General features: G+C 62.3%; 1 protein-coding gene across 1 annotated transcript; it reads right to left on the minus strand.

The window, feature by feature from the left end:
- Positions 1-714: 714 nt before the first annotated feature.
- On the minus strand, positions 715-9,819 carry LOC141966231 (fas-binding factor 1 homolog; the record flags this gene model as incomplete). The annotated part of the gene is made up of 19 exons (XM_074918661.1): positions 715-886; positions 1,619-1,743; positions 2,373-2,485; positions 2,845-2,977; positions 3,083-3,220; positions 3,415-3,591; positions 3,910-4,089; positions 4,487-4,594; positions 4,726-4,841; positions 5,140-5,279; positions 5,563-5,670; positions 6,187-6,360; positions 6,783-6,883; positions 7,062-7,187; positions 7,594-7,614; positions 8,278-8,722; positions 8,839-8,941; positions 9,310-9,443; positions 9,665-9,819. Coding segments are annotated over 18 exons (2,556 nt in total), but the record flags the coding sequence as incomplete, so codon positions are not given.
- Between the last annotated feature and the right edge of the window lie 2,106 nt (positions 9,820-11,925).

The raw sequence follows: 11,925 nt of genomic DNA on the forward strand, positions 1-11,925 counted from the left end.
CGTGGAGGGTGATGGAGGCTGGGTGCTGTGTCTTACTGCAGGCCCTGGTATTGCCACACGAGCCCAGATGGACAGTAGCACAAGGCAGAACATAATTTAAAACAATCTATTTAGATCCTAGATTTGTCTTATTTTGCTCTCAAACGTTTCCTTCCTACGTGATCAAATGAAGCGTTTTGGTGAAATATTGAGTGACATCACTTACAAATAATATAAAATCCAACAAAGTGCTTTGGGAACAAAATACCCGAGAAAGTCTAAATTGAAAAATGTGAGAAGAAAAAAAAGGGCATTAGAAAATTTAGATGCACACGCACATAATTCACCGTAATGCCCTCTCTTCTTCAAACAGAATACAAATGATCTAGTCTTTCTTTAATTTTCATGAGCAAGTGGAGAAGTTTTCCTTCTATCTTAACTTCAAATAATGTTTTTAAGTGTGAAGATTTTGCTCTGATCCCGTGCATCCCAAAGCAGTAGCAGGTTGGCTTCCACAATACAACAGCCCTAGTGCCTGGCTCAGCTTCACTGGCCTTGCACAGGAGGATATAGCACCAATTTTGAATGGAAACTCACAATTCCATTTGAAACATTCTGAAATAGGATTTTGAAAATAGAAGTATATTTAAATACATTAGACACTACTGGTTACAGCACCAGAGGATTTTATTCTGTTTTACATTTTCATGCAACAGCGATGAAAGCGATGGGGGTTTAGTTCATTATGACAACAGCCCCAATAACTCATGCAACTGCAGCAAAGTTCTGTGTTGCTCTAATCCTCCTCCAACATGTAGCCTCTTCAACCAGGCCCACAGAGTGTTTCTTTGTCCAACTTGTGGCAACACTATTTACATTAACTCTGCAGCAATGGAGCTGGGAAGCCCTGGAAATCCAAAGAGAAGAACACATTAACATTCTCACATCTGTGATTGTCGCCTTTGCTCTTTTTCAGCATCTCTTGCTGCATTAGTAATATCTTCTATCTCAGTTTGGACTTGTGCCATCTCAGGTTCGGGCTGCTGCTGCTTTGTATTGAAAAGGCTGCTGTTCTATAAAGGAGAAAAAGAGAGGCTCTGAGTCTCTTACACAGAAAGACTATGAATTACTATTTGTTCTTGCTCTGTGCATCTCTAGACCAAACACAGGTCTGTCTGAGCAAAGCAAACTCCCTGGCTGCGGAGGAGCCGCACACGTTCAGCGGCATCCAGGAGCTCCCGCTCAGCCACTTTCCTCGGCGGCTGGCAGTCAACAGCCGCAGGTCCCTCTCTGACTGGCAAGAGAAATGGAGGCCAAACAAACTGCGGCTCTTGACACAGGCCACTTCACATCTGCTCGTAGCCGTGGTGAAGGATCATGCCAGTGGCTACAGGTACCGCCCCCACGGGAACAAGTATGAGGGTGGGAAGCTCAGGCAAGTGGGACTTTGAAGCATGGTCAAGACAACCTGCACTAGTGACGAGAAATTCATCAAGGATAGACTTTGATCTCCAAACCCTAGAAAAGAAGTGGAACACCCTGGAACATAAAGAAAAGGTCTGGGATTGTGCTGACGATGAAATAGCGGACAACCTGGCACAGCGAACAACCGATTAATTAATGTGGCAATGAAACTAACTTTGGAGTGTCCTGGAAGGGAACCCAAGGGGCGTCACCACTTCAGCCTCGCACAGAAGCGGTGTTGTAGGGCGCTTTCTTCAGGGACTCCAGGAAGAGCTGCTCCTCGTCTAAGTAAGCGCGGTTCTGAGAGGGGAAGGGGGCAAAGGGGAAGGGAAGAGAAAAGAGAGGGATGGATGGAAGAGGTATCAGAGGGTGCCACAGAAGGGGGCTGACAGTCCTGGCTGTCACTCAGGAGGGAGGGAGGGAAGCATCCCAAACCCTCCCTCCTGCAGTCAGCAGTGGGCAGGTACCACCCGTGGCACCCCCTGGGGTGTGGGGGCTCCCCCCGCCCCGAGCCCACAACCTCACGCTCTGAGCAAGACCCACAGCGGAAGCCTCAAAGAGCAGCCCCGCCTGGGGAAGGACCCAGCAGGGAATCGGGGGGCCGACGGGAGAGGACAGGGACATCATGAAGCCAGAGGCCAGCTGGCTCCTCCCAGCCAGGGACACGGCGAGGACAAGTGCGACCCCACAGTGCCGAGGACCTTGTCCATCAGCCTGAGACCAGCTGTGAGGAGCCACCCGTCCTTGCTTCTGCCATCCCTCCTCTAGGTGCCCGGGTCTTCTACAAGCCCGCCCAGCCCCACAGCTCAGTAATGATCTTAGCCACAGCCTGGGCTGTCTCCCACCAGGCTCAAATCAGGTTTCACCCAGCCCTGCTCCCACCCAGCACGTTTGAAGCCCCTTCCCACCCCAGTCGCCCACCACCTCACCTGCAGGACCCGGAACTTCATCATCGCCACCGTGGCACTGAGCTCGGCAGAGCTGGCAGTGGCCACGAGTTTCTCGAGAGCGGCCTGGAGCGCCTCGACACCTCCCAGGCTCCCTATGGAACAGAAGCCTGATTGTGTGGTGCTGCCACCATCAGAGGATCCGCAGATGGAGACAACACAGCATCCCTTCGGGTGCTGCCTGCGGGTCCCTGCAGCAGGGTCCTCCCCGCGCTCCCAGGGCAAACGGGCTTTAACCCACCACCAGCCTCTCCCTTCCTGGCCCCTCTGCCCTCTCCTGGCACTGCCCTGGCTCAGAGCTTCGCTGAGCTCCTTCACAAGACGAGGAGGCCAACTCCTCCCGTCTGAGGCTGATACGCAGGGGAACTAAAACAGCCCCCAGGAGCAGCCCAAGCCTCCCAAGAAGGGGAGTACAATACGTCCCTCCCCACCAGCAGCAAGCACGGAGCCTTACCCGGCACACTGGAGGAGCCTGTCAGAGGGGCACTCGAGTCCTGCCTTGCGGGCCGCACCATCGTGGGGCGGTTGGACACCTCCTGGCGCAGCTGCTCAAGTCGGCTCATCTGCTTAGCCATGCTCAGCCGACCCTGCCCCGTCCCGGGGAGAAAGGGAGAGAGAGAAGATGTCGGCAAAGGTTCGGGCCCTTGGCACGGCGGCCCCAGGCCCAGAAGGGAAGCCGAGGGGGTACTTGCCTGCTGCAGACACTCTTCCTGCTGCCTGAACTGCTCCAACTGCCACTGCAGGGCCTGCAGCCTGGACTGGTCCTGCGACTCGGCCCTGAGTGCCTCCTGCAGGGCCCGCTGCCCTTCCTCGTACTTCTGGGAGGAGAGCTGCAAGGCAGAGCGGCTGGGGAGGCTGGGGACAGGGACCCTCGCTGCCCTGGGCCCAGCAGGACTCCTTCAGGCGTCCCCTCCTTCCCCTTCCAGGACAGGCTTTCCCTCCCTGCTCTGGGAGGGCAGTGGAAGCCCAGCTTTGCTGCCAGCCCGTGCGCAGCTGGCAACGGCAGCGCAGACGCTCCGCTTACCTTGGTCATTCTTCTCATCTCCTCCTCCTGCAGCCGGATGCGCAGTGCAGCCTCGCTCACATTCTCCCTCTCTGCCTTCAGCTCCTGGCAGAGCTTGTCCTGCAGCTCTTTCTCCCTCGCCAGCTGCTCCTCCCGGGCTCTCAGCGTGTGGGCCCACATCTTCACCTTGGCCCACTCCTAGGATGGGCACAGGGGAAACCAGCGCATGACCTGATCCGTCCTGGATGCTCTCTCGTGTCTTTCCAAGAGACGGGAAACATCTGCCCCGGATGAGCTTCTCGTGTGTGCCCCTCTGGGGCGCAGAGCAACTCCACTAGCTACTCCAGCAGCACCCTCACCCCCCGGCCTCGGGCTCTTCCCGGAACAGCCTCATTCTCACCACCCCAAGCGATGTCTCTGCCTCCAACAACTCGACGACTCCCCTGTAGGCAGGACCCACCCGGCAGCCTGCCAAGCGGGTGCTGGAGGCCATGGGCAGGGGCTCTGCTGCGGTACCTTGGCCAGGCTCCTCTCGGGGCCCTCTCCCTGGGAGGCCACGGGCAGCGCTCGGGCCGTGGCCTGCTCCTTGCTCAGTGGCTGCTGCTGGGCGTCAAATTCAGCCCGCTCGGCCGCCAGCTTCTGCAGCTCCCCCGCGTGCTGCCGCGTCACCGCCAGCCGCTCCTGCAGCAACGCGCTCTGGAGACGTCGCCAGAGAGGAAGAGAGAAAGCACTAAGTCCCAGTTGCTGGAACGTTTTTCTCCTTTAAACCCACCTCTGCCACTGAACCTCGGCCAACACCCAGAGGTTGCTTCAAGCCCCCGGCGCCTGGCAGGAACCCTGCGCGGAAAGCTCTGGCCCCACGCTCCTCCAGAAGCTGCAGCACCGTGCACGCACACGGCAGCCTCTCGCACCCGTGTGCCAGAGGCTGGATCTGAGGGCGATTCGCCACACAACTGGGTGTGGGATTGAGGAGGCAGAGGAAGGACGCTGCAGCCCAGCACCCAGCTCTTTCCTCTACCACACGCCGCAGCGCAGCCCCGCTCAGACTCACAGGACCTGAGAAAAGCACCTGGAAATCTCCGCCCCACCTCACCTTCGCCTTCTCCAGCTCCACTCGCTCCAAGAGCTGCCGGGTCATCGCTTGTTGCGCCTCCTCCAGCGATTCCACTTTGGAGCGCTCCGCCAGCAACCTCTGGTGCTCCTGGGTTCAGACACAGAGGAGACACAGATGCCACTCGCAGGCTCCAGCCCAGGGACCGCCAGTGGGCAAGACCCACGGCCCATCCCCAGACAGGAGGGCTGAGCTGGGCAGAGGGCACAGGGCGGGCTCACCTCCAGCAGCCGAGTCTGCTCATCCAGCCTGGCCTCCAGTTTAGCCACCATCTCCCGGAACCGGCACCCATCCTCCTCCGCCTCCCTCTGCTGCTGACACAGGCTGTCCTGGAGCTCTGGGGAGAGGCAGCAGCGGGGCCGTGAGCAGCACGAAGAGGGAAGTCCCACTCTGTCTACCCCGTATTCACAGAAGAACTGCACGCGCTTGTGCTCAGCACCTTCGGCACATCCCCCAGGACACCATGTTGGAAAGGAAAGACCCTGAGAAGCCCAGTGACCGAGGCAGGCAAGGCTCTGCCAGCCTTGGATCCAGGCCTCAGCCTGACTCGGAGCACCTTCTCCCCATTTCATGGGTGTCCCCAGCCCCGGCGGGGACCCCGTGGCCATTTTGGCGCAGAGGAATGGCAGACATACCCTGGAGACACTTCTCCTGCTTCTGTGTCCCCATGGCCAGCTCCTGGGAGGTCGTCTGCTGTGTGGCCTCCACCTTCCGTAAAACATCACAGAGGGTGCCGCAGAATTTCTCCACCTGATCCACCACACCGTTCAGAGTCCTGCAGAGAGCAGCGAGGGGAGGGTCACCCCGGGGGGACACACCTCATCTCCCCACGATGGAGAGGGGGACGTGTGGTGGGCCAAGGGCCGGGCAGCCCTGCCCCGAACCCTTCTGGGGCAGAGCAGAGCAGTATTCCTGCATCAGCAGAGCTCAGCGTCCCTGGAGGCAGGGCCTGGGAGAGGGGGTGGCCTCTGGTGCCACGGTCCAAGGCTGCTTCCCTGGAGCACAGGGAACACCGCGGCCAGGGACCAACGCAGGGACACAATGGCAGCCATCGGTACCTGGTGTGCGAAGTGGCGCTGGTCACCGCCTCAACCTCCTGGTCCTTCAGACGCTTCAGCTGCTGGAGCTGCTGCTCGTGCTCTCTGCGCAGCTCCTGCACAGACACCCTGCAGGACACGGGCAAGGAGCCCACCACGGGCTGTTACAAACTGGGGCTCCCCAGGACAGGCAGTGGGGACGAGGCTTGGTCAAGGGCCTGGGAACCAGGTCCCAGGAGCTGAGCTGGCACGGGGCTCTGTCCCCGGGCACCCACCGACAGGCATCCGCACTGGGCACGGACCACAGCTGGAAGAGAACGGGCTTCTCCACTAGAAACTGATTTCTCATTGACCCCCAGTGTGTGGGCAGCAGTGACTCACTGACCGGGATAAAAGGGGGTTGGGGGAGATAAAACACTGGGCTCAGCATCTTGCACAATACAGCGCGTTCACTCGGAAAGGACGTCTCCAGCCACGTCTCCCTCTATCCGGCTACAAAGCAAATCCCCATTCCAAACGCCACCAACTGCCCACAGCCCAGTGCTTGTGGAGGCTCCTGTCACCCTGGCCCCAAACCACTCCCCAGTTCCTCTGCCACAACCAGCAGCACCGGCCCCACACCTGCGCTGCTCGTGCCACTCTCACCTCTGCAGCTCTCGCAGACGCTCCAGCTCGGCCAAGTGCTGTGCCAGCAGCTCTGCCCGCTCCCGCTCCGCCTCCTGCCTCTGCCCCTGGAGCTGAGCCACCAGCTGCTCCTTCTCCTGCCGCAGCCTCTGCTCTCGCTGCCTGCAGGTCTCCTCTAACATCTTCGCCTGGCTCCTGCCCGCAGGAAGAAGAAGTGTTACCTTCAGGTAGGAAGAAGTGTTACCTTCAGGGCAGCAGTCGGCCCTCTCCACCCACAGCTCACACGGGGATTTCAGAGCAGAGCGGCGGCGCTGGGGGTGCGGGGAAACACGTGGCTCTCCGCAGCCTGAGCCCTGCCTGGGGACATGCTGGCCCTGGGAACAGCTCCTCCTCCTTCTGCCCCACAGGACAGGGTGGGTGAGAGCAAACCCTGCCCTTGGCTCATCTGTGGGGCTCCTCTCTGCCCACACCAGCTCCACACCCACACAGCTCTGGGCCTGCCCGCCCCAGGGACGGATCTGGGCAGCGCCCCAGCGCTCCCCCCCCCGGGGAGAGGGACAGGGCTGTAGGCAAGGCCCGTTCAAAGGAAGGGAGCACGTGCTCTCGCCTGCGGGTACCTGTGGGTGCTGTCGAGGAGATCCAGGTCCTCCTGGTGCCGCTGCCGGAGGATCTCCAACAAGAGTTTGTCCTGAGCCCGTGCCAGCTCCAATGTCTGCACCTGCCGGGCACCCGGGGAGAAGGTCCTTGTGCTGCCCAAGGGACAGAGACCCCACAGCAGCACTTGCTGGCCGCAGCCTTCTCTGGACGGGCAGCTTCCTCCACTCTGCCTGTGCCCCTGATGCCACTGGGAGCAGGCGTGGCTCCTGCTCCCCCATCCAGCAGGCCATGGGGCTCACCTGGCTCTCCAACTCTGCTACGCGGGCCTGGGCACGGAACAGCGCTGCCCGACAGCCCTCGTGGAGCTGGGCCGCGGGAGCCCCCAGCTTCCTCTCATGCAGCAAGCCCAGGCCTGGAGACTCTGCCTGCAGGGACACAGATAAAAGACACAGGCCCTTCAGCATCCGGGGCTTTGTGCTGTGGCCATCAGCCCCTAAAGGCAGGCACGTGCCCCGTGGGCAGCTCTGCCCGGCCTGTGCCTGGGGAGCTCTCTCAACACTGCGCAGGCAATGCAGGGCTGCAATGCACACGATTTACAAAGCAGCCACAGCACACACGCTTTGGCCTCACAAATACAACTCGGGGCATCTCGGGGCTCTCCAAAGCCTTGGCCTGCATCAACACAGGCTCCCAGGGATGCAAAGCAGGGCACAGCCATCCCCCTGCCCAGGGAGCACAGACAGGGCTGGGTGACCCTGAGCTGGCACGGGAGGGCTCACGATCACCACCCCGATCCTGCACCTCTCGGGGGCACAGGCCCAGCACACCTACCTGAGCCAGCGGGGCAGGGCCCTGTGTCTCCTGCTCTCCCGGGAACAAGGCTGCAGGGACTGAAAAGGGAACAAGTCTGTGATTCAGACAGGCCAAGGGCAACCACTCCCTCCCACAAGGATGAGGGCCTGGCTCTCCTTGGCAGAGCGAGAAGGGTCCTGCTACACTCTGGCAGCTGGGGATGGGGACAGAGGCTCAGATAGGCTCATCCAGACCCGCATTCCTACCCCACCCCACGCACAGTGGTGGGGACTCCGCTCTGCAGAGTAAGTCTGGGGGAAAAGCACAGCTCCTCCTCCTCCTCCATCAACTAGGGAGGAGGCTGGGTCCCCTCAGCCACTTTCAGTGGCCTCTCGAGTGGCGCTCAGCCTCAGCCTAGGGCAGGAGGGGGTCTGCCAGCACACAGCGCTAGTGGCACGAGGGTTGGGGCAGCAGGAGGGAAGAGGGAGAGAGAAGGGACAGCACGAACTTAGGCCCACCCATTTCTCCGAGAGAGCAAGTCCCCAGCAGCCCCCTGAAACCCCACAGGCAGCACTGTGGAGCTCAGTGTGCCCCGGCACCGTGTCCCCACCACGCCACAACACGGGCATGGTGGCATCCTGCAGCCTGGCAGCCCCCTCCAGCAACGGCTGGGCAAAGCCCGGGCAGCGCTCGCATGGACAAGGGCGATGCTGCGGCTCTGGCCTTTTTGTGGCTGGTCGTTCTTGCAGGGCCGGGGGGGACCCTCTCTGCATTCTGCTGCCCAAACTCGACAACCACACAAAACGCACCTGGGGCGCTGGCATCTCCGGAGGGATCCCGCTGTGCTGCCTCCGACGGCTGAGCCTGCGCTTGGGCCTTTTTGCGGGATAAGGCAGCGCTCAGCCAGTCCTCCTCCTCCTCCACTGGGGCAGGTTTAGCAGCTGCCTCCTCTCCAGCCGGGAGCTGTCTGGCGGGGCCAGGCCGCCCAGCTGCTGCAGGACTGGCCTTCGGTGGAGATGACAGCTCCAAATCCAGAAAGTCTTCGTCTTTCAAGCCCCGCCAGTCACCTCGATTCCTGCGGCCCTGCACGGGCCTCTGGCTGGCTAACGGGGGAGCTTTGGAGAGGGGCTCTGCTTTAACTTCACCGTTCTTCTCGGCTGAAAACCTGCTGTGAGGAGAAGCAGCTGCATCCCTGCCTGCGAGGGGACACCGGGGACCCTGCCCGCTCCGCTGCGGGGGCAGCGTGGCCGGTGCCTGGAGCTACAGACACAGAGAGCACAATACCTCACAGGCTGCCTTCTTGCCGGCTGGCCCTTGGCTGTGGAGGCCACTGAGGGCTGGTAAGCTCCAAACACATAATCCTCCTTGCGCCAACCCTCTTCCTTCTCTGTTCAGACAAGTGGCCTTGACTCAGCACCCAGAGGAGCAGCCGGCTGCAAAGGCTCCAGCCCTCCTCCTCCTCCTCCCGCCCTGCAATTCCCACTGATGTTGCTGCCTCCGGGAAAACACCGCTGGAAACCTCGTGCCCAGAAACCGGACAGCAAGGGGTCTCCTCAGCACGGCTGGGGAAAACTTTTGTTGGAACTCAGCCCACGGCCAAAGGCAGCCGAGTTACAGACCCTGTGCAAAGGCTGCCAAGCTGCCGCAAGGGCGCAAAGGGCATTTCCCCTGCAAGGGCAGTAGAAATCGAGCTCGCTCGCCCAAGCCAGTGCTGCCACCTCTGCAGCCCGTCCCAGCATCCCTGGCTCTGCTCACCCGGCTGCTTCTGGTGGTACTTCTGTGTGACCTCCCGGCGCTCTCCCAGGCCGGGCTCTTCCAGGATTCTGGACGCGGAGCCTCGTCCCAGCAACTCGTCCAGCATGGCGCGGGCTGGCCGGACCTCCTCTCTGCTGGGGACACAGCGGCAGATGGGTTTCTCCCAGAGGCAGGGCTCTTCCTCCTCACACAGCCTTGCCAGCCTGCTCTGGCTCTTCTCTGCCACACAAGGCTGCTCCTGCCCCTTGCGCAGACCCACAGGCACAAGCTCAGCATCCCCCACCCACCATGGTGGCACCATCTCAAGACACAAGCCATCCCCTCCTTTATTCCCGCCCCCCTGCACTGCCCTTACTCTTTTGCCTTCTTGCCATCTCTTCCCGGGCTGCTGCCCAGTCCCATGGCATCCATCAGGTCGCTGATGTCCTCGTCAAAGGGGATCTCCTTCCTCCTCCACGTTGGGGCCGCGGTGCGCAGGGGCGTCTGGGCTGCGCGTGGCTCTGGGGGGGGTGAGGGAGAGAATCACACATGGTAAGAGGTTTGGAGCTAGGCTTGGGGGCTTGTCTCCCTTCTTTTTTTTCTTCTTTTTTTCCCCTCAGCAATGGGAGAACACATGCCCAGCTCCTCCTGGTGTGTCCCTCACCGGAAACCCCCCGTGCCTCAATTCCTCTGCTGAGATCCTACTGCCTCTGAGAGAAGCGTCAGCAACACCCAGGCCGGTGCTTTGGGTGAGGGTCCTTCCTGCGGCGCTTCCTCCCAAGAGCACCCACCAGGGCTGGGCTGCAGCACGACGTGCCCCCCGGCTTTGCTCCAGCTCACCCAGGGCACCCGCAAGCTCTTCTCCCGCCATCCACCCGCTCCCCTGGCCCGGCTCCCCCCCAGCCATGCCAGACAGGGGTCACCTCTTCAGCCACACCCCGTGGTTCCCCCCGATACCCCACTGCTGACTTGGCTGGGCTGACACCAGGGGCAAGCCTGGCCCCCCTCAGGCCCAGCCCTCAGGGTACCCAGGCTCTCTCCCAAAAGTCGCGTTCACCTCTGCACCTTCCGCGTCCTCTGAAAGTAATCCGTCGAAGAAATAAATCCTCCACTACGTGGGACCTGCGACACAAGCCCGGGGGTCAGCAGCAGCACCTGTGAGCTCAGCCAGGGCGCGTTGGGGACAGCCAGCCCAGGTGGCGGCAGGCGGAGGGCACCGCACGGGCACACCGCGGCAGCCACGTCGGGTGACAGACAAGGAGATAAAAGAGTTCACTTCACCCAGCCAAAAAGGACTCCTCTTTATCAAGGAGCCTGCAGCTTCCCGTTCAGTCACCGGCCACAAGCAGCCCTTCAGCTGGCAGTTCTCACCCCACAGTGTCTCAGAGCCCCTGGGCAACCCCAAAGGTGCCGCTTCAGTGTCCGGGGCTGCCAGAGTGCCCCAAACAGGCACCTGGGCTTTAGGTGAGGCGAAGACCTGAACTAAGGGCAGGTACTCTGCCCCGGTCTGGGGAAAGCCCGCAGGAAAGGCCCGCAGGACCCCCACAAGCAAACCCCCTCGGCGGCAGAGGCAGGCGAGCGTCTCTCTGCTCAGCAAGGAGACGACGCCTCGGCTGCACCTCTCAGACAAGGCCCAGGAACCATCGCCGCGGCCAGGACCCCACCTGAGCCCGCTGCCCCCCCGCCTCTGGCCCCGAGTTCCCACCACAACAAAGCACCGACGGACACCGAAGGGAACGCGCCCCAGGCTACGAAGCGTGGAAACTGCTCTGGGGGTTCGCAGCCTACGGAGGAAGACAAACGCCCTCAGAGAGGGGCGCAGGTCCGGCTCCTCCTTCCCAGAACACGCCGCAGCCAGGGGCACGGGGCTCCAGAGCGCCCCACAAGCAAGAGCAAAGCCCCTCCCGACCCCGATGGCTGGGAAACGGCCCCTCAAACGCCCCGAGAGATCCCAACTCCGGCGGCAGCGGCGAGCACAGCCCCTCCCGCCCCCCGCGGGGTCCCTGCCGCCCCCGAACCGAGGGGCCGGCGCCACAAACCCGCATTCCCCGGGCCCGCCCCGGCACTCCCCGCACTCACCACCGCGGCGGCCCGGCCTTCCCCCGCTCTCCCGCCGCCTTCCCGGCTCCTGCCGCTCTCGCCTCCGCCGCTCCCTGCAGGGGCACAAGGGTCTCCTCAGCGCCCGGCCCGGCCCGGCCCGCGGCAGCCCCCGTCACCTCCGGCCCGCGCGATCTCCCGCTCCTGCCGGGGCCCCGCTCAGCGCGCCCGGCCGGCCCCGCGCCGCTCCGCCTCGCCCGCCCGCTCGGAACAAGGCTGCGGCGCTGCCCGGGAGCGCAGGAAGGAGCGAGTCCCGCCGCCGCCCCGGGGAGCCGCCGCCGCCGCCCCGCTCCGCCTCGCCTCGCCTCGCCGCGCGCCCAACGGCCCAACCGCCGCCGCTCCGCACGCGCCGCGCGGCCGCGCTGCCCTCCCGCGCGGCTCTTAAAGGGACAGGCACCCCCCGCGTGCTGAGGCGGGGGCAGCGCCGGGGGCAGCGCTGCGGCCCGGGGGCAGGACGGGGCTGGAGAAGCTCTCCCAGGGCCGCGTTCATCCAGCCCCCGCCTCGCCATCAGTCTCGCACCCGGTTTTTAAAAGAGGAAA

This window comes from Athene noctua, chromosome 14 (assembly GCF_965140245.1).
Source record: "Athene noctua chromosome 14, bAthNoc1.hap1.1, whole genome shotgun sequence".
Taxonomy (NCBI): domain Eukaryota; kingdom Metazoa; phylum Chordata; class Aves; order Strigiformes; family Strigidae; genus Athene; species Athene noctua.